This window comes from Plectropomus leopardus, chromosome 1 (genome assembly GCF_008729295.1).
Source record: "Plectropomus leopardus isolate mb chromosome 1, YSFRI_Pleo_2.0, whole genome shotgun sequence".
Lineage (NCBI taxonomy): Eukaryota > Metazoa > Chordata > Actinopteri > Perciformes > Serranidae > Plectropomus > Plectropomus leopardus.
The window spans coordinates 14,313,352-14,335,805 of NC_056463.1; the positions used below are offsets into that span (position 1 = coordinate 14,313,352).

A 22,454-nucleotide genomic window follows, 5' to 3' on the forward strand; every position below is an offset into this window, starting at 1 on the left:
TCAGATCATTTACTTTTTTCTTCTCATGTTTTTACTTTGGTTATTTTCATTCCATAATTTCAGGTAATTTTCTTGTACTTTTTTGGAACCATTTTCTGCAATTTTCTGTAGTGCTCCCAGTAATATTTGTTCTTAAGAACTTACGTACTTAAGAAGCACTTCATATTGCCAAGAAAAATGTTGCTGTTGTACATTTTTGCAAACCAATGATGCATGTTTGCATGTTATTATGTAGCAGACATGTTAAAACTTAACGTTTCAACAACACTGTGGGTAGGTTTAAGCAAAAAAAAAAACAAAAAAAACTTGGTTATGTTGAGGAAAGATGATATTTTGGCTTAAAAAACACGTTTTTTGGGGCACAATCCCAGAGGGAAAAACACTGATATCTTGATAAATAATAACCGTTTTTCGTGCTATTATCCCTGCCACAGGGTCGCTGCAAAACACTGATGTCCAGAACGTCAACAACCACTGGAAAAACATTGACGTGTTGCGACAATAGACATACGTTTCATGCCTAAAAGCCTATGGAAACGCAACAATGACTCAATCATAATGACTCAATTACAAGTTTTGTTAGTGTCGAACAGTGGTCTGCAGCTCAGCAGGCATCTCACCAACATGACAAGCCATCCACCATCCCCTCCACCTTCCAATGACAAAGTCGGCTCATATATTACAGCATTTTAGAAACGCTGATATTTGTGTAAAACATAAAATGTTAAGTATTCTCGACATCTTCTGGAGTCTGGGCCGATTTTACATGGTTTGGTAACTTTGATAGAGCAACAGCCAGTGGGAAAACTCCAATACTGGTGTAATCTCTCACTCAGTAAGACAGTAACTTTCACATTTATAGGGCTGCCCCTACTTTCGTTTAATGCACCTTTCAGGTTCCTTTGCCATGAGGCGTTTACATTATTCTGTCCACCCCCTCTGTAAATACACAACATATCAGCATTTGTTGGTTACTACTTCCAGCTTTAGTTTTATAATCTCCTTGTAAAAGCCGCCTGAATTAGTCCCTGAATGTGTTACTGAACGACACAGAGCGTGTATTGTCATTCAGCTGAAGCTACAGTCTGTTCTTTACAATAATGGTGTTGTCATACACCTCCTTTTCTACAACTGTGCTTATTTAAAGCAGATACCTCATCAAATGGAGATGAATGCACTCATTGTGCTCGAAGCGTAAAGCAAGTCTTTTCTAAAAGGGATGAGGGAGAGGACAAACGGCGTCCTGCTGGGAGGGACGATCCAGGTCATACACTCAGCCCACATTAGTTCAGTGTTAGTCCAGAGGAGATATATTTGAGGCAGCCAGTGACAGAGACTGAACAGTGATGACTTCATTATTCAGCGACGTCACAGGCAGAAACTCCAGTGACAGTCTCCATAGTAAAAGTAGGCTCATTCAAGCTGAGCCAGTCCGGAGTAGAATCAATCATCGACCATCGACGAGCATAGCATGCTGGTGCAAAAGTGGACGGCGATAATCTTGCCACATCGTGGCAGCCGCAGATTTCAGAGCCAGGCGCCACAGTCGCTCTCCCCCGACTGCAAGGCCCAGGGCATGATGGGAAACACCTGGCTCTCAGCTGATTGGTTTAGATGTTGACTAAACAATATGCTGTATTAGATAAACTTTTCATTTCTGTTGAATTTCAGAGATTTGGAATTTATTCAAAGATTTATTTATTCTGTTAACAGAACACATGTTGTGGCCGATGGTGACCTTTTGCAGTCATAGAGACTACATACTTTCATTATGATTATATGTAGTCTGCTGTATATTAACACTGAACTGTTTTAATTATGTTAAGCAGGACTTTTTAACAACACAATGACTTATGGTCAGTAGCCTGAGTGGATGTGAGGATTCTTAAAATATCATCCGTACGGATGTGAAGCTCTGACTTTAGGCTGTCTGACTGATCTGATCTGAAAACTGTTGTGTGTTTAGATGCACGTAAGTCTGATGTTTTGATTTAGGTTATGCAGTTTGAGGGGACATGTGTGCTTACAGCAGAAAACTGATAAGATGTAAAATGAAGGTTGAACCATGAATAGAAATCACAGCTCGCCTGTATAACGTTTAACGATGTTACTGTGTCATAATCACAATATCTGGAGACTGTGAACAAGCTGATATTGGGATCTAGTAAGACTTGAATGAATTAGAAACAAATCTAACAGGATGTGGGTGCTTCGGAGCCATTATTGTATGATATCTGACATGTATTTCTATCAGTGCTATAACAGAATGAATGTATAGGTGACCAACTGTTTGCTTCAGTATGTTCTGCTGTATATTTGGGCATTTCTATAAAAATAAAGAATTTAAAAAAAAAGGATGTGGGTGCGTCTGTGACTTTCTCTCTTTTAGACTGCTGGAAAAGTCAGAAAACTGTCACAATTTATCCCAAATTTTTGTCACCACCCCCTGCTGCGGCCTTCTGCTGTCGTCCACTGTCCAGGCAAGGTGCAATTCAGCTTGAACAAGTCTAGTGTCTGTCGTCTGTTTCTTCATTCATTTGTGCTGATTCAGCTTTTCTTCATGCTCAGTTGCATATTTTTGCAACAAAAGTCACTTCTATCATCTTTAATCAGCTGAAATTGCGGCTCCTGTTGTGTGTGAATGCTCAGTGTGTGTGTGTTTACTCCATCAGACGACGAGGGAGTCCCGGCTGAGAAGAGTGCCCTGGTGAGGATAAAAAAAGTGTAAAAACAAAAGCAGAGAGTTTACCCCAAAACAGGAACACATATCATTTTCAGTTAAATGGAAGAGTAAATAAATGGGGACATTAGACAATCACGGTTATTATGGAGAACCTGGGACAAACTGCATTTCAACCTTGTTTCAAATTATTTAAAAAGCTGAATGAAGCCCCCAAAAGCTGCTTCTGATGAATGAATTAACTTGTACATGAAGTCTTTGATGCTGAATACCTGTTTGACCCAGGTTTGTCAGGGAGGAGACAACCAGTTATGATTGTTATGGAGAGTAGTTGGATACAGAACAGAGTATTCTACCTAGTTTTCATTGTAGTAGCGTCTGAACCTGACCTGTCGAAGGTACAACAAAAACACTTACTGTAGTCCTACAAATCTTTTCAAAGTCAAACTTTCTCAATCTTAGAGCTGGGACCCCATGTGTAAAAGAAGACATAATAATATATACACTAAGTTTTCAGGTTTGAAATATAAAATCTTTTCTTTTACCCCCAACACTGTGACTTTTTACCTCCTGGAATTATCGTACAGAAATATATTTCAAGGGGAAATTTGGTATTATTCAACTTGGACCCTATTTTCTGTGTTTTTGTGTCTAATTAGAACAGCAGCTTCCAAAATTGGTCCAGTATCGCAAAATGCAGGTTTAGTTCCTGACTTTTTCCTGAGGAAACGCTCTAGCAAACTCCTTTAAAAGCAGGGAAATACAGCACTTGAGTGTTAAAAACTTTGCCGTTACCCTAGTGTTAACATCTTCATCAAATACACACCAATAATGTTTTCAATAGCTAGAAAGGATGCTATATTAGCTTTACTCACGGCCGTTGAACTGAGGTTTGCCATCGTACCAATAATAAATAGGCCTAAATATAACTCACCACTTTCCGGGTCTTGTCTCTGGGCTCCTCTCTGCGAGCGGGCAGGGGATGGACAGGAGGTTGAGAGGAGCGAGCGTTTGCTGGGAGCGGCCGTGGAGATGGCCTGTCAGTTCTGCTTCGCTCTGTGTCTGAGTAAGGAGGCAGGGAGTCTGCCTCGGGCCTGTTACTGGGTGAGCGGCTGCAGTGCCGACTAGATTCCCCGCTGCTCTTTTTTGAGCTGCCCTTTGAGGGCGTGTCTGAATCCTCCTCACCCCGGGCCCCACTCTTCCCCTGGTTGACCCCTCGCAACTTAGCCTTTCGCTCCAGTAGGCTGTTCAGGAATGTGCCATCGTAGTCCTTCTCCTGAGAAGAAGTTGATGGCGGACTGACTCTGGGAGGAGGTGGCACGGGGCGCTCGCTGTCCCAAGTGCCCCTCCTCTTTTTGGGTGACTGAAGTGGGCTTATGTTGTGTGTGCTTTTCTTGTTTCGTCTGGGATGTTCTTCACGGTCGCTGTTGTCTCCAAGCTCATTTTCATCATTGTAATAATGCTGCGGTGGACCGTTACGGTAGGAAGGATATCGACTGAACTCCAGAAGTTCCATATCGTAGTTTCCCCTGTCGTCTTCCCTTTTAACTTCCCCTCTGCCTCCTCTCTGCCTGTAGGCAGCTGCAAACTCCTCCAGCTCATCCAGCGAGCCGGTCCGTCCCGCAGTACGGTACGACTTTCTGTGCAGATGCTCTGAACGAGGGTTCCACCTGCAAAACACAACAGGGGGCAGAGAAAGAGGAACGACAGGGAGAAAGGGTGTGACAAAATGATAAGGTCAACAAGAGTAGGCTTTGAGTATTGTGTACATTTGTATGCCTTAATAAGTTGCTGCGTTTACACAAACTTAAGTAAATAGTTCACGGTTGGCTTTCTTCAGTAAGATGATTGCCTCAACATCATCATCTTTTTATGCAGGACAAAGACTTCACTCAAATAATAACAACGTCCAATTTAAAACTGTTTCTACCACCACTGAACATTTAACTATTTGTTTAGAAATTTAGACACATTTTTGTTGCAATTGCAGTATCTGTACCTGCTGCGGTTTTCCTCGTCGCTGTGATTCTGTTGCCGCTGATTTCGGCCGGACCTGCGTGACTGTGAGGAGGATGGAGGGTCGTCACTGTACCGCCTTGGAGGAAGGGAGTCATCCTGGCAGCGCCGGGGCTCTGAGTCGGGGTCATCGCGGTATCGTTGGGGTGAAGGAGACTTGTCACGGAAACGCTGCGGCTCTGGGCTGAGGTTGTCACGGCAGCGTTGGGGCTCTGCCTGTGGGTCGTGGTCAGGGATGGCCGGCAGAGCTTTCTTCTGGACATTTCTGTATGTTTGGCGGAAGCCGGTTTCTCCCTCATGGAGGGAGCTCAGCTCGGACAGGCTACAGGCTGGACAGGTCAAAACGAAGCAACGGACACATGAACAATGAGTGAACAGACAAATAAACAATCAGAGAATTCCTCTTCAAGGAATAAAACAATTTAAAAAAACAAATATAACAAAGACACAGCAGAATAAGAGAGTCAGAGTTGGGTTCTGCAAGCAATTACACCAGGTGTTTGAGTATTCTTTCAGGTGAGTAGGCATGCACACCTGCTACGATGCGCATGTGAACTACAGGAAATTCAACATGCAGAATGTTTGTGCAGAGAGGCAAAACAAGCTCAAGAGGACAAAAAGCAAAAGAGATACTACCGACAGAAGAGACAGTGCAGCATGCATTTTCAATCAAGTGCATCAACATGCTCGTCACAGCATTTTCAGAGTAAATCCACAGGATGGAGCTTACACTGGTGGCTGCTGGACCTGGCAGGGTTGAAGTGAGCCAGCTGTTTCTCTACATACTGTAGCACCCTGAGAGAGTCCTGATCCTGAGGTGAAGGCACGCGGTAGGGAACCCCTACAGCATGCATCGGCACTGCAGATACACACTTGACCCATTAGCACGGACAACTAATGCTTGTCTTTGTGTGTTTGTTCATTGTGCTTTGAGGACCATACTGGTAATTTTGCTTAATTTTATACTGCTTTTTTTCTCGCCAGAACTGCAGAATAAAACAGTTAACACGTGTTTACATGAGAGCAAATATATCAAATTACAACATTCACTTAACTAAAAGAAACAATTACATGCCTCATAACATTTAATCTGAAAGCAGTATTTAAATGCCTGATACAAAGGCAGTATTTTTTTATTGAGTTTCATCTTGTAAATTATGAAAATTCAATATTTCCAAATTCAGAATAATCTGGGGATGATGTAATGAATAAAAGAGAATAAAAAAACACTGATATGGCCTTTCAGCAATTCTAAAAACACAGATTGACTCGCTAATATAGAACTCACCTGCTGTGAGTATGCTGCCATCTGAAGGAGGTACGGAAGACATCTTGTCCACCAGGGATGGAGGGGCGATGGGGACCATCGTTGGGACACCAGTGACAAAATATGGAGGGTAGGCAGGTGACTGAGGGGTGGACGTGCCCGTCTTTATACCCTTACCTGCTTCATAAACTACAAAAGCAATACACAATCCAGTTAGATCCAGAACAACATACTTAATAACAGTATTCTGAACACTAACTCGGTGTGTTTGCGTTTCTACTCACGGTGTCTTGGGCAGCAGCATGTGTCCGGGCAGCACCAGCAGCTGACGTAGCAGCAGCAGGAGTGAGGACAACACTGGCACCAACAAACACCAACCAACAGCAGGAATAAGACACTGCCCAGCGCCACACAGGCCACAAACACCCACTCTGGAAGTACACACAACACAGAGTCCTGCATGTAAATAAGTGTAAACACATCCTGACACATGTGATTCTTCATGTTCTTCGATATTAAAAATGGCTCTTTGCTATTGAGTATTCTACTTACTTAGCACTGCAGTCCTATAACACAGTCAGACTCATGGTAGACAAGGATCAAAATTAATGCAGCAGAACTGGAGATATCATCTTTTTTCTTCTTTGGCGCCTACATTACCCACAATGCACCACTGGCAGTTTGGTCAGATATTTGGGTGTGACATGATAGTAGCAGCTCTTGTAGCCTTGTGCCTTAAGTATCAAGCAGAGACGAACAGCAGGCTGCTGAGGTTCGATAAACACTTCTTTATCCCCACTCCTGATTTTCTTCAGTGGGTGCTGACTCAAGTGACATCACAGGCAATTTATACGATTTCATACAGCTCCCTTTGGAGTGAAAAAAAATATTTGTACAACTTTTGTTTTTTTTATATCTGGAATAATACTCCTCAAGACTTAGAGACTAAGTGCGTAAAATAATAAAACAGCTGGAACAGTCGAGTGATTTCAGAAAATTACATCCTGTTACTGTAATGCAGCCCTAAAATCCACCAGAAGACAGTTAACACTTAACAATACCAAAAATCTAATCTAGTCTCATTTCCCAATATTGATATAATATCAGTATATTGCCCAGCCTTGGTTAGACTTATTTTTTCGTGAACACATGTAAGCTTCTTGAATGCCATATAAGGTTTTATAAATTCTTTCCTAATGTGATGTTTTGGATATGAGTCATAACAAAGTGAGGGATCGTCCCTGTAAAGCTGTGGGACATCAGCTGAGGGACAGAGTGCTGGATGATTGAGAAGAGTTCTTCTATTTTTTTTAGCTGTATTTACTCGTTTCTATTGTCCAGGAAGAACACGTTTTTCTCAGGATGTAAAAAAAAAAGCACAAATTGAATCTTAACCAGAATATGAGTTTAAAAAAAGTCATGACATTTTGCACATACTGTCTCGAGTGTTAGAGTGCTAAAGTCAGAGATAAAGCAAGTACCAAAGATAAACTCTGTCTACAGGGACACAGCAAAGGAAAGGGAAGGAGAGGGCAGATAATGTGGCTTTCAACAATGTAAGGACAACATTGTCTCTGCGCACACACACACACACACACACTCAAAGGAAACCAGATTTTGCAACAGGAAGGAAAAGGACAGATTAGGTTTGTCTGGAAGATACTGAAGATTTGGCTGTGACAAGAAATGAGCCGGTAATGGGTTCTCGTTTACAAACATTATAACCCCCCCCCCCACCGCAGTAACCATTCTGTTTGAATGAATCATACCATGTCTTTGTGGGAGCTACTTCCACACAATCCATCCATTCAGTTCTCACCTCCCCACAAAGTCTATGATAATTAAATACGAATTACAGGAATTTGATGTGACGAACCTCCGTCCCCCTCATCACAACACTTTTTTTAACTGGGTAGTGTCCAAATGATGTGTGATGACATGCTGACCACAACCATAAATAACTATAATGACCATAATAGCTGTTTTCCATCTTAGTGGGAGTGATGACCAGCTCATTATCTGACGGGCGTGGATCAGTCCACTGGGCTAAAAACTGCTCTGAAAGTAACTGTCAAAGCCTCGGTATTGCTGAATTGCAAAAACCTGTTGCATTATTTACTGATGTGAGAAGAGAAAAGGTTCGAGTGTATCAAAGCTGTCAGAGCAGGAAGAATTGGTGAAAGAACTGCGTTTGCTTTATCGGTGCCCAATGCCAAAGCCCAGTTGTCCTCTAAATGCCTGATACTGTGTGCAAAAAAACATCCCAAAGACCAAAACTGTACAAATGATTCCTGCACACGTGGTTAAAGCAGTAAGTAGGGTTAGTATGAATGAAAGGAACCAGGTGAGGGGGAGAACACATTATGCCCCTACCTGGCATAATCTTCAAATCAAAGTCTGGCAGGAGATCTTCAGGCACACCTGAGAAACCTGGAGAAAGAAAGAGCAGAGGTGACAACAGGAGAGGAGGAGAGGAGAGGAGAGGGGGTGGGCTTGATATAAATGATTCAGAGAAAGATGTTGCAGCAACAGCATGCATGAAGAGAGAAGGAGAACAACAACAGAGAGAGGTGCAGAGAAGAGAGTCGGCAGGTCAACAGCAGCATGCACCAGAGGTCATTCTGATCTTGTTCCAGAAAGTCTCCATATCAGAGCAACTGATAAACAGTTTGATCATCTGATTTCCGATGTCAAAAGCTATGCGGTTATCTCTTTGGTAAGAAGACAGACTGGAACATGAATCGTTCTCGTGAAGACAACATGACAAACAGGCAGGAGCTGTGAGTAATGTTACATGCAGAGCTGCATAAATCACAGGTGGGAACATTCCTCACATCCAGAGCCAGAAAGAACCATTTTGTTCCTAAAACTGTTTCTCTGTCTTTATCTTTCTGCTGTCTGTCCAGTCAGGAGGCTCCTGGATGAGACCTTGAGAAACACATGGTTGTTATTTCTCTTGCTATTAAGCTCTCTCCAATTTGACAAATCATCAGTTTAGGAAATACTGTGATACACAGCTAAAGCAGCAAACCACCAAGCGAAATGTGTTCTTTTATCGTGCTGAAACATGTTTCTTTTTTGACAATATTATATGTATTGTATGTACTCCACGAATGGATACTTATTTAAACACCTCACAGATTTACCAAAGGTCCAAAATGATGATGATCGTCACAACGATGTGCGTGAGTGTTTTGTTTGTGTGCATATGTCCATGTGAGGATGTAAGTTGAAGACAGTAGGTGTGATGTGAGCAGATGCTGTTGTTTTACTGTTTATTGTGTGACTGTTGCAGAGAGGAGGAGTGCTGAGCGTGAGAAAGGACTGGAGAAACAGAGAGCAGGCTGGACTGTCTTGTCCTCTGGCTGAAACAGCACATACCTCAGTATCTCTCTAGAAGGTTAAACTTGTTCTTTGCTGGATTTGAAAACAGAAAGAAACCTTATGTTTATGAGAAGCAACCGAAGGACCTTGTGAATAAACTAGATGCCGAAATCTGCATTGTGTGCCTTTAAGGCACCCTTACTTCTTTATCTATCTGTTGTTTTGTCGTCTTTCTCCCTACCGCTCAAGCAGTGGAGTGGAGTTCCCACTCACGTGAATTAGCCTGCAGGCCGGTGATTTACTTTCACATATTTTGCTTGTTTTTTTCCTTATATGGTTATCCAGGCAGGTGGGGTTTGTACACTGCCATGTATACTACTTTTATCAAGATTGTAAAAGGCGAACCTATATGCTGGTAGAGCTCTGACTCAAAAACATACAACCACAAACAAATACACATTAAAAATGTATATATAGGTTCAAACGTCTGTATATGTTGAGAGTCTGAGAGAAACACTAAAATTGCTCCCAAGGTAACACAAGGCCTCGCAAACATGGTCCCACTGAGATGTTCTTTCTTTAACATTCACATTTCATTAAACCCCATCAGGAAAATCTCTTTTCTGCTTGCCCTCAAAATTCAGAAGTCATTGTGGGCTACAGAGCTTTTCTCCATTTGATGCAAGCGTGCAACTAGTTCCAACATGCAGACGAAACAAAAAAAACCCCGAAAATACCGATATATTTATCTAATACAGATAAAGATTCACAATTTCCTGATGCCAAAGTTTAACTTTGTATGCATTAAAAGGTGCAGAGATTGATTTTTTTATGGAATACACAGTTTGTGTTTTTTTCATTACTTAACAAATACAATAATTCATGGATGAATGGACCACACAGTATCCATTCATCATGGGTCACACCATTTGTTAATACTTCATGGTTCACCTGTCTGTGTGCTGTGTACAGCAGGCAGGTGCTCATTAGGGCAACAGGGAACACCTGAGAGTGTTGTTTTAGCCAAACTGTGCTGGTGCGTCTCCTTGTCCCTCTTTGGTTTGCTTATGTTCATTTAAGTAAAAATTAAGTTTAAAAAATTTAGACAGTTTATTAAAGTTATCTATAAAATTCACCAAAATAAAAAAAATTAAACAGAAGAGGAAGAAATCCCCCCAAAATTGTAAAGACACCCTGATTAGCAGTAAAATAAATACAAAATACAGCCATTTAAAGTTGTGTGCCCCTCTCTTAGAACCAAAATTTAAAATATTATTTGACACGCCTTGTGGGCAGACATGAGGGGAGAGACAGAATGCAGGGAGAATTTTTTTAAACTTTCAATGATTTTTACTAGTTCCATTACTTTTCCAGGCCTTGAAAATGTGGCTGTGACATGACTTTTCCTGGCTTTCTATGACCATTGGAACCATGTAACAATACTAACGGTGACACCATGCATGAAAGGGTGAAGTATTACATTGAGAGATACGTTGGACGTGGTAAATTACCTGCCTTGTGCACATTTCACTGTGCACAAGGCAAAGTTTTGTATGATAAGAAAACCTCCTGAGCTGTGAAGAGGACAGTGGAAGTCAAAGAGAGAGCAGAAGGAAACCAAACTCCTCCTCCTTTTTTTAAAAGCCACTGAGTTTTCAGCCGATCAGTCGAGTGTCTCACATGGTGTCACCCTCCATCTTTTGTATCACTGCGCTCTGCTGTCCCTCCTCCACATCATTAAATCTTCCCTCTCTTCTTTGCTGTGAAGCCATTTTCTAAAAAAGACAAAAGACCCCCAGAGCCAGTCGCGGTGGCCCCAACTGTTGTTATGGAAACACAACAAGTGCTTCACATGCCATATTAGCTACACCAAAACTAGGAAATACAATGTTTTGGCACTGTGGTAGATGAAGTGTTTCTCAGGCACGGCTCAAGACAGCAGAGTGCAACTCATGCAGGAAAATCAAATCACCTTCATTTTCCTGCAGCATTATCTGTGACATATTACCACGGGGCCATACCAATATTTAACTGGACTAAGAATGGACTCTTTGCAAACTGTAAAAGCGTATTGTCCTGTACTTGTGTGTGTATATGTGAGTGTGTGTCTGTTGTGCATACACATAAGTCTCTAAGTGCCAGCCATACAAAAGTTCAGCCGAGGAGTGAGTTAGAGCACCAAGAGCCACGTAGCCTCTCAGCTGTTGCTATGGAAACATTTGTAATTGAATACAGACAATACATTGTCACAGTAAAGATATAAAACATCGCAGACACAACATGACACAACCACACGCAGGATCAAGGAGCGTGTCAACAACTAAAACGAGCGATAACTATTCTGCAGTAATTAAGTTTGAGAACATTCCTGTATATTAGTAACGTACAATATGAGCGACTGCAGTTGCTGTGGGCACAGATTAGGCAAGACTGGCCAAGAAGTGCCTCTGCTTGTTATAAATCCGCTCATTAATGAGCCTGTGTTGTGCTGTCGGTGATGAATAGGTCAGTTTGTAAGGCCGTGTTATGTAACAGCAGCTTGTAGAAAAATTCAATTTATTTTTGTGTTTATGGTTAACTACATATACAGTGTACAGGATTGTTCAGAGATACTGGAGCTTGAAGTCCGCCATTGTATTTACATCTACAAAAGAAGGTGATGGGACTCTGCTTGACTCATTAACACGTTGTTTCTGCAGGTCAAAGTTCAACAGTAATGAATCTGACAGAACTTGTTGAAATCATGTTATAAGGCTTTAACGGTCCCATATTATAAAAAGTGAAATTACCGTGTCTTTTTTTTGTTGTAAAGCAAATATAGGTACTATATAAATGCTGAGACAGTATTAAATCGTGTAATTAACAGAGAAATGCACACAGTCTTTATTAAGTCTGTGCCTTCAAAAAAGCTGTCAGTACCTCTTTGAATTTGTGATGTCACAACTATACTTTATGAAGGTAGAAACTGCCGCTACAGTGCAGTTACAGTCATTAAGTGGCTGTAATGACGGTGCGGGGATGCCGAGCGTAGCCATGGAAGACCACGAAACGCTGACCAATCAGAGCAGACTGGGCTTTTTAGGGAGAGTGTCTTAAAGAGACAGGCGCTAAAATGTAGTGTTTCAGACAGAGGGTGAATACCGGTATATTTAGGCAGCCAGTATGAGAAAAAAATGTATTTATTAAACATTAAAGCACATGAACATGATCTAATAGAAATCCAAAATCCAAGTATGAACATGAAAATGCATAATATGGGACCTTTAAGGGGTGTCAATGAGACACAGAGGAGCTTTTCACAGGGAATGAATGTATGTGTCAAACTCTTAGAGTAACCTTTTTGATTTAGAAACTTAAATCATTCACATGGGCATGTTGTGAAAGTGTCAGCTCACCCAGAACCAGCAACTCCACAGACGCTTCGTTCTGTCCCTCTAAATCATCAGATATGACCACTTTACAGATGTAAACTCCACTGTCACCCCACTGGACTTCTCCTATGCGCAGGTCTGCTTCTGCATGAGAAAAAAGGAAGAGGTTAAAAAATGTGGAACAAAATCCTCAAATAAATTAAAAATTAATCAACATCTTTGGCACAAACATTTCTTTGAGGATGAATAAATCTTATTTCATTTTCGTGTTCTCAACCTACACATTTTAACTAGATGTTTTGAGTTAAGTTTTTTATCACCTTAGTGACTTTAAAAAGTTGAACACTAAAGCTAGGTTAAACAAGATGTTTGAAAGGATTATCAGCAAACTGATACTAGATTCTGATTAAAATGCTAAAACCTCAGCCCGAATTTCGCAGTTCTTTATTATTCTCCTCGTTAAGAAAACGCAATAATGTTATTTCTTTTATTTTCTATATAAATGTTTATCTGTGCCCCTAAAAAATAATGCAACTGTGGAGCCCTGATCTAACTGTAAACTACTGTGGGTGAAAATAAACTATTTAACAAAATAATCATCAAAAAAAAAAAAAAAAACAGGAGAAATTACGATAGTAAAGATTTGAAAATGCACATTGTTTTTCTTTAAACAATGCATCTTTCAAAACATGCAAAAGCTGGATTTTTGGAGTGTCAACAAATCTTTCATATTCATCATGTTGCATTTCTGCAGACTATTTCAAATACATTAATACGCTAAATGGCAAAAGTATGTAGCAACCAAGTATGTGATTGTTAATCTTATTCCCCAAACACGGGCATTAATTCGCTACGTTAACAGCCTCCACTCTTCTGGGAGGATTTTTACAGGATTTTGGAACCCGGCTGCAGGGATTTGTTCCCAACCACTGGAGTATTATTGAGGGCGACCACTGGTGTTGGGTGATAAGGTCTGGCTCACAGTCACAGGCATAGGCTGTATAACAAAGATGGACGCAGCTCTGCAAAAGTAAAGCCAAAATATCTCAAGCGCCCCCCTGTGGCTGGCTGCAGCATAGATCATATACAGCACCCTCTCTGTGTTAGCATTTGGGACATGGGCCAAACTACAAACTCAAAGAGCATGTCAAAATAAATTTATCCAAAAAAATGATGTTGGCTTTCATTTCAAGTAGTGCTTATCACCCTGATGTATGATCAACGGTGAATAGTTATTACTAGTTTTTTGATGCTTTAAAAAGGGGTTAAATGTAATGATTGACAGCTGTGTGTTTCCCATTAAGTGCTGGAATAGATAATAATAAAAGAGAGAGATCGCTACTGCACAAAACCTGACTACAAATTAGCAGCGTAAAATTGCAGTGGCCATATATTTGGCTTCATTTTAGTACAGTGGGGGGGAGTGGAGACAAGTTGTCCATCTTTACATAGTCTGGGATTTTATGGTGGTCAGTTCTTCCACACCAAACTCTTAAATCAGACTAGCAAAGACAAAATGGACGATAGTGCTCACATACTTACGGCCACAAAGTGTGATAGCTCAGTCAGGATAATGCATCAAATTAGTCATTTCCATATTTGGTTCCAGAATATTTCCATATTCTGGAACCAAATATTCCAACAAAATGTCATTTCACTCCCAGGAAAAGCCTTAAAAATACATATAGTATGGCTGAGAATCCAACACACACTACAACACAATACTGGGCCACTGACTCCACTGTAAGGGGGTCAGACATGTAAATACAGCAGACAGGAAATAGGGTTGTACAATTCACTTCCTTTTCCTGTTAGCCGAGGAAGGGGGAGGAGAGACAGACCAGACCGCACTATTGTTACTGTCTCTACTTAAAAACTGTAGACATGCAAGTCAGGTGAACTGCTAACTTTTAAGGGCCCATGAGTGCAAGTCAGTGTGTTGGTTTGTCTGTGTTAACCATGTGATTAACAGAGCATCCCTCTCCCAGTGCATGCTGGGACTGATGCACTGTGACCCCGAATAGGATTACATGAGTTTGGGTGACTGAGCATCTCTAAAGGCATCATAGTTAAAGCTCTAACTTTTTTTGTCCATTTTCAACATTGCAGCGCTGACCTGTTTCGGGACGGGAGGTGGAGTGGGACAGAAAGAGAGAAAAGCCAAAGTGAAAGAAAAGTCTCACACTGAGAGAAATGCGTGTGTGGATGGTGGGATGGTGAGAGATCTAGAGAGTGAAACTAAAAGCGAGACATTGAAGTACATCAGAGGGAAGGAGTTAGAGGTCAGGATGAATGAAAGGACAGTGTGAAAACTCGTTCTTTTGTCTGTGTCCCTGGCTGGTGAAGAGAAGAGTTAGAGCTCCATAAATCTGAGGCCTGCAAACAAGGCTACCTCTCTGTCTTCAACAAGCACACACACACACACACACACACACACACACACACACACACATACACAAAGTAGTGTCCTTTGGATGATCCTTAAATTACATGGTAGTAAGACAGTAAGACAAGACTTGGTTTTTGATGCACGTATATTCATGCTGATGCTAAGGTACTTGGAGCAGCCAAAAAGGTCAGAGAAAGACTTACATTAAAACAATAATGGATTACATTGTTTTTATAAATGATGTCACACGTCATTTGACTTACTGTTATGTGTCAATACCAATATATCTGTGCGGTAATATGTCAGTTAATCATACGTAAATATTTATAAAAAGTAGGAATGCACAATATTGGATTTTTTGCCGATATCCAATATGCCAATATATAAGACCTCATTTGGCCGATAACCATTACTGATATATCCACTTCTTTCGCCAGCTAATTTTAGTGATCACCATGTCTCTTCTGTGGTGGAATTAACATCATATTATGCCTATTCTTACCGTGATGGCAGATGGAGACATAAAATACAATACTTTTCAGTGTACGTAATATTGTGCAAAACAAGAAAAAATACTTCAACTTCAGCAGAAATCAGCGTGTTGGCCAATTCCGATATTTCATTTTGAAAACCAACATCTGCCAATATCGATGACATGCCAAATACTATGGTGCATTACTGGTAAAAAGTTCAGTTTTATGATCTAAATGCTTTTACTAAATCTAAACATGTAATTCCATTTTAGGATTAATATTGAGGTACATTGTGCAATGATAATCTATTGTACTTTTCTCACATGCCTTTACTAAGGTATTTTGGGCACTTTGTACTTTTTATAGGCCAGGCTTCACACACATACACACAGACACACAGACACACACACAGATACACACACACACACACAGTTGGATGAACGGTGAGTTTTGTTTTATCCCGCAGACTCAACCTCCTCGTCTCTCACATCTAATATCACACTCTTTTCTTTTCATGCCAAACTGTAAAGTTGGCAGGTAACTGTTGCCGGTTGTTACGGCCTTATTATTTCGGTGTTATGTAACCTGATTGTTCTGAGAGCTTTAAAGGTTTTAAGGCCTCCCCAGTCTCTCACCCTCCTCAACGTGTGTGCAGACTCTCTCTGACTTCTTGCTGGGCATTAAATCAGGAATCTGTGGGCAGGCTGGACCACTGCTCTGATTTACGGCTTTCATAGAACTTGGCAGCAGAAGAAATAAGAACATTAACTTGGATCAATATGTTACAAAAGAACCAGAGAGGCTGCTTTTTCTTTAATGCAACAAGTAACCTGGACACCCCAAAAAATAAACCATTAAACCGAAACTATGAAAACGCTTTTGAGTTGGTTTCATAGTGCTGTTCTATATTTATATTTGGTATTTATTCTTTTAATCTTTCACAAGTATTTAAACCTCTGAACCCTTAGCAAATTGGTGTAAATTCTATAAAAAAACATTGGGGGAAAAGGCAATGACCAACTTGATAAGAAATTTACCACAAATAGTGAGAAATTAGTAGATTTAGAAAATAATTGGAAAAAAAAGGTAGGGAAAATGTCTGGGGAAAAGGGGACTAGAGAAAAAAAGAAAAAAGCTATTGGAAAAAAAGTATGTTTAATTATCAGAATTACATATTTCAAATTATATCACACAAGTGTAATAATTTTTAAGCATGTTTTCCAAATCTTGTTTGTCTTGTTTTTTAATTTTCTTTTTTTAACTTTCTTTGTTTTTTAAACTAATCTTCAGGTAATATTCTTGTACTTTTTACTGATTTCTTGCAAACGTTTGGGTCATTTCTTCCTTCGTTGCTTATTGCCTTCCTCTTCAGGTTTAAAGGGTTGATGTCTTTTCTTTGCTGTTTTCCTCTTTTGTATATTAAACTACATTTTTCTGCTTATGTATAGCACATTGTGATAACCTAAATGAAAAGTGGATCATACCTGACTGGCTGTTTTAGCCATCGCACGTCTACAGTATTTGGCTTCGATAATTCTGCAGCGCAACTTGCAAACTACAACCACATGACGTGAAATTCCTCCTAAAGCTTGTGAGCTAAAATTCGGCCTCTTGCACTAAAGAAATGTGTTGGCCTTGCTCCACAGCTACTGTGTGATTTGAAAAAACAGAAGACTCAAGATCATTTTCAGCACGGACATCAGAGAAACAGAGCCAGAGGTGCAAGTAGTACCACATAAGTCTTACTGTTGATGATGGAGATGTCTCTGCTCTTGTAGTACTCCGACAGTGTGATCGAGGAACCAGAGATGGAGGCCACGGTTCGGACCGTCCGGCTGCTGTCAGCACAGTCGAGGTAGCTCGCCGTCATCCCTGTCTCGTACCCTCCACTGGCTCCTCTGGCTCCGCTCGTCAGTCCACCTCCTCCCTGGCCTCCGCTCAGGCTGTCAGCGAAGTTGAATGAGTCCCGTGTGCGGTCCCGACAGTACGACTTGTAGACCCACTGCACCACAGGGGTCTGGGTGGACACGCTGTTGTACTGACACGGCAGAACCACTGACTGGAACAGCACGGCATACCTCTTGTCATCTCTTACAAACACGTGAACCCCTGAGCAATGGAAAGGGAGGACGTCTGTGGGAGGGTAAGGAGATAATAAAGAGGGATCAGTAAAGTATGAATGATGGAAGGGTTAACATTAACATATGACTTATTGAGTTATGACCAAAGTTATGACCTTTGACCACCAAATTCTTGTCCGTTCATTCTTAAGTCCAAGTGGACATTTGTGCTATATTTGCGGGAAGCTCCTTCAAGGCCTTCTTGAGATATCATGTTCACGAGAAAGAGACGAATTCAAGGTCACAGCAACCTTGACCTTTGACTAACTAAGTAGTTCATTGTTAAGTCTAAGGGCCTGTGTCCACTTTTTTCTCAGCACCAGTGTCTTTATTAATTGTATGCGGCCGCCTGGAAAAAAATGCCTCTGGCCATGGCTATCGCTGTCTGTAAGCACAGGCCGGATAATCCTTAAATTCAGTCTTTGTTTAATTTGCATAACTCAGTCAAATCTAACCACACCATACAGATAAAAGTCCATACACCTGCTTAAAAAATCACAGAAAGAAATCATTTCTTTTACCTCCAGAATGTGCCTGGGAATCGCTTTGTTTTGCTTTTTTTCAGTATCAAAGTGCTCTATTGACTGTTGTCTGGACATCCACAGAAAATACATAAATCAGCATTGTTTAATGGTGCCAATCTATTGTTGGGGGCACATAGTGTCAGTCTTTGAAAAACCTCTGGCTAATGCAAACACCGCAGATCTGCCAGACACAACAGGTTTCAGTAATAACTGGGAATGTGTAATGAGGGGGATTTAAGGTCTACTGCGGCTGACAGCGGCACACGGTGATTCAGATGTTGAGTAGAGGATTAAGGAGACACCTCTCCCTGTTTGCCCACTTTAAAAATAAAAATACCCTGACAGATCACGTGCTCCCCTCACTCAGTCATTGACAGAATCACCTCCCTTTTCCAAAAAGAGATGAAGTATAGCAGCAGCATGCCAGGATGAACAACAAGAAATACTTTCTTACTTATTTTTTTATCTTCCTTTTAGCTGGAATGAAATGAATCATCGTGCAGTCTGGCACAAAAACAAGGCCGCTTTGCGAGTGTTTGAGTTGCCTCTGCTCAGTGAAACCCGACTGTGAGCTGAGTTGACTCTGGGTCACATGATGACCAGGAGCTCAAGCTCGGCAGTTCTACAGCAACACACACCTCAGAGGTGGCCATGTGAGAAAACACCCATACACACACCAGAAACATCTGTGCATGCTGCTGTCTGTGTGTGTGTGTGTGTGTGTGTGTGTGTGTGTGTGTGTTTCTCAGGCTAAGCAGCGGGAGGCGTGACTGAACTGGACCAGTGAACAGGGATGTGGCGAAGGATGAGAAGGAGGCGGCTTCATTTAATCCAGACCAGGCCTGCTGGAGGAGTTTTGTTTTCTTTCTATTACTGGGAGTGAATCTAACTACACACCCTCCTCTAGTGTCAGAGAACTGACAGATTTCATCCAAAACATCAACAAGCTACATCTTACACAATGTTATGTTAACCAAGACTACTTCTTGTCTGTTTACAGACCCTCACAAGAACAAACACTGAAGCTTTATCTATTAAAAACATCACACTGTTAAGATGAACATATTACCAAGAGTATTGTACCTTTTTCAATCAATACCTACACACGATGCAGATTGTAACCAAGAGCCATCCATTGTCTATTGGAAGGAAACGGTTATCGGTTTCACAATACATCATGAAAGTAGTCATTACTGCTGTTTTACATTTGAAATATCATTAAAACTGGGGTTGACTCCCACTTTTTGAAAAGCTCACAGTAAATACTGTCAAGCACAGGGATGCTGCAGTGTACTGGTTTCAAAGTATGAATATTTAGGGTTATTATACTATGTACATTTGCTTATCTTTCATATTGAAAAAAAACCCAACAGCTGGAGAATCACACCTTTATCTATTTTTAAACAAGATAAATGTTATGTTTTAGTATCTCAACCTCTGGATACTATTGTCCAAACCTTGCATGGTAGTTTGGTACATTTATTTTTCTTAGGAGTGAATAATGGTATCCCGTGAGCCAAATAGGTTTTACAGTAAAAGTTTGACTGGAGAGGTGTGAACTTTGGGGGGGAAAGAAGCATTTCAGACCAAGAAAAAAATCAAGCTGACCAAAACATAAAATCCAAAGGGAGAAAATTTGTCTGACTTCTGAGAACTGTAACAAAAAAAGCCAGAGGGTTGGTCTTCCTGGGATCACAGGCTGAAGGGTGATCCAGGCTTTATTACTTTTCAGAGGAAGCCACCTCCAGAGGAGAAAATGAAAGCAGGAGGAGGAGAAGGAGAAGGGGGAAGACTTGAATAGTAACCTTTTTACAAATAAAAATCTGTAAGCCTGTAAGTTTAACTGTTTTGTCATTACACTGACTTTTTCTTTTGATGGAGATGGACATGCTAAGTGCCTTTAAAAAAGCATTTTTGTTCAACAACGCACAACAATATGCTGTTGTATTACACTGAATTACTTTAATATATCCTATATACTATTCCTGGTTTTAATGACAGCTCTTATTTTACTGCTTTATTGCCTGTGTACTCGTGTGTGTGTGTGTGTGTGTGTGTGTGTGTGTGTGCGTGTTACAGTTCCTTGTAAGAAAAGTGCCACAAAAATAAAGTTTGACTGATTGATTGCTCGCTGGATCCAATTCATCCACTACTTTACATGCATCTGTAGTGCTGCGCAGACATTTGTCCCTACAAACTGAATAAAAAGTGGTAAATTATTATTTCACTCAGTGACCAAATCAAATCTGTCAGAAATTAGACCACCTAATCCACAGCCCCCAAAGCTTTTGGGTCATTGACACATGACGACTGCAGCACTACGAGCACACCAGGCTGCTAACTTTATTATTTTCTTGTGTAAAATATTTCATCTTCGGCATAACAGATGCGACTTTAATGTGCTTAGAAAGAACAACTGACGCTCGTCCGATAACATATATGATATATAATTATTAATAGGGAGCACAAACGTAGTTTAAATGTTCAATTTGTCTGTACAGACTGAATCTTGAGCCTTTGTACTCCAAACATCACGCTACATCTGATTTAAACAACCTGTTACACCAATTTACCCACAGGCTCCATCTTTTCCCGTCTCTTACCTGTCAGAAAAACGATCAAAATCCACCACTTCGGCACCAGAAACATCGTCCAAATCCTGTTGTTCAATTCCGTAAAAGTTTTCTGGTTAGTGTCGTCTGTTTTTCTCCTTCGTCTCATCTCTTGGCGATGTTTCCAGTTAACTAACTGGTGGATAACGGGACTGCAGCGCGGGATCAGCGGGACCAGCGTTAAGCTTGTCAAAATAAAACTCAAAACTTCCGGCTAGGGCTTTCCAAATAAAAGCTTGTCTGACGCAAGCAGGAAATAAGAAAATAAGGGATTGTTTGTTATTTGTGAGGGGAGAAAGGGCTGTGAGAAAGGGGGCAGGCATGTCAGATAATTTATGAAGCACTGGAGAGGGACTTATTGTTTGGGGGGGTGGGGGGGTTGGCTCAGAGGATGGGCATACCACCTTTACTATGATACATCCATGGGGCATACACATTAAAGTGGTTGTATTTTACATTTGTTTACCACAGATTTTAAAAGAAAAATCACATTTTATCAGAGCCAGGACTGGTAAAAATGGAAATTAAATAACATTTCTGGTGATCTTTGGACACATCATGAATGTCAAATGCTTTCATCAGAAAAATATAACTACTTGATCTAAGCTTAAAATATGGTTCCTACTGCTTAAGGCAAGTTAGATTTAAGACTTTTTAGGACTTTTTAATGCCACTCAGTAGACCACAATAACCAAAACTGAACAACAAAAGCACGAACTGACCAATAACTCAGGGTTAGGGACTTTTTTTACCCAAAGATTTATTGTAACGTAAAATATGATATGATGATATGATATGATTTTTGGTCAAGTTAAAAAGTCAGATGATCTGGGCTTCAAATGTTGAAAAGCTTATTTTATCCTGAGCTGCATGATGTTAATGTTAATTAACATGATGTTAATGTTAATTAACATCATGCAAATTATTTTGAGATTTTACAATGCAACATCAGAAAAAATGATTGATTTTATGTCCCATGTCATTTTTAGACAGACTGATTAAATACATTTTAATGCCAATTAAAGCCTTATTTTTTGATGAATGAATTGAATGCCTTTTAAGGATCTGCGGGAACCCTGACATGGTGATATTTCCTCAAAATCACTAGTTCTCTTTTAAAATTTGGTCAAAAATAAACAGCTAATACCAACTAACCAACATGCACAACATGAGTGAAAAACTAAGGCTTCTTTCAACTCAGAAATCTAATTACTAATTTATGGTGAAGGAAGGGTCATGCATAAAACAATAGTCCCTTAGTTTTTTTTAAGTGATACAGAATATGATTAATTGTAGGTTTTTTGGCATAGCCCTGCTAATACTATGTCACCTTTACGCACTAGACAATATTTTACTGTTTCTGCAACAGCACCTGCCAAAGTATATAAATATATGCCAGCTAAGTCATTTTAAGTGTTTGTTTAGAGTTACACATGTATTGCACTTGCCAGTAGGTGGCAGAGCAAGCTCTCGCACACCTTACTGAAAGCCAAATAGCAAAAGACTAGTCAGTTGATAATCTGAGTGCCTGGCATCGCACTTGGTGCTGCTCTAATGATAGCCTTTATGTTTTGCAAGTAAAATAAAAGCCAGTCTGAATGGTGAAAAATATATACATCAGGTTACTTAAGTATTCACTATGATGGAAAGTACTATGAGAAATATGTAATAATGTTAG

At 40.5% G+C, this 22,454-nt stretch overlaps 1 protein-coding gene across 1 annotated transcript; it reads right to left on the reverse strand.

Moving 5' to 3' along the window:
- Nucleotides 1-331: 331 nt before the first annotated feature.
- On the reverse strand, nucleotides 332-20,886 carry LOC121947963 (immunoglobulin-like domain-containing receptor 2). Its single transcript, XM_042493175.1, has 9 exons — nucleotides 20,768-20,886; nucleotides 17,267-17,653; nucleotides 12,683-12,802; nucleotides 6,248-6,394; nucleotides 5,985-6,152; nucleotides 5,427-5,555; nucleotides 4,680-5,025; nucleotides 3,615-4,350; nucleotides 332-2,704 (listed from the first exon to the last, which is right to left on the reverse strand). Exons 1-9 carry the CDS (start codon nucleotides 20,883-20,885, stop codon nucleotides 2,669-2,671), a joined length of 2,187 nt encoding a protein of 728 aa, XP_042349109.1. The 5' UTR covers nucleotide 20,886; the 3' UTR covers nucleotides 332-2,668.
- Nucleotides 20,887-22,454: the final 1,568 nt, after the last annotated feature.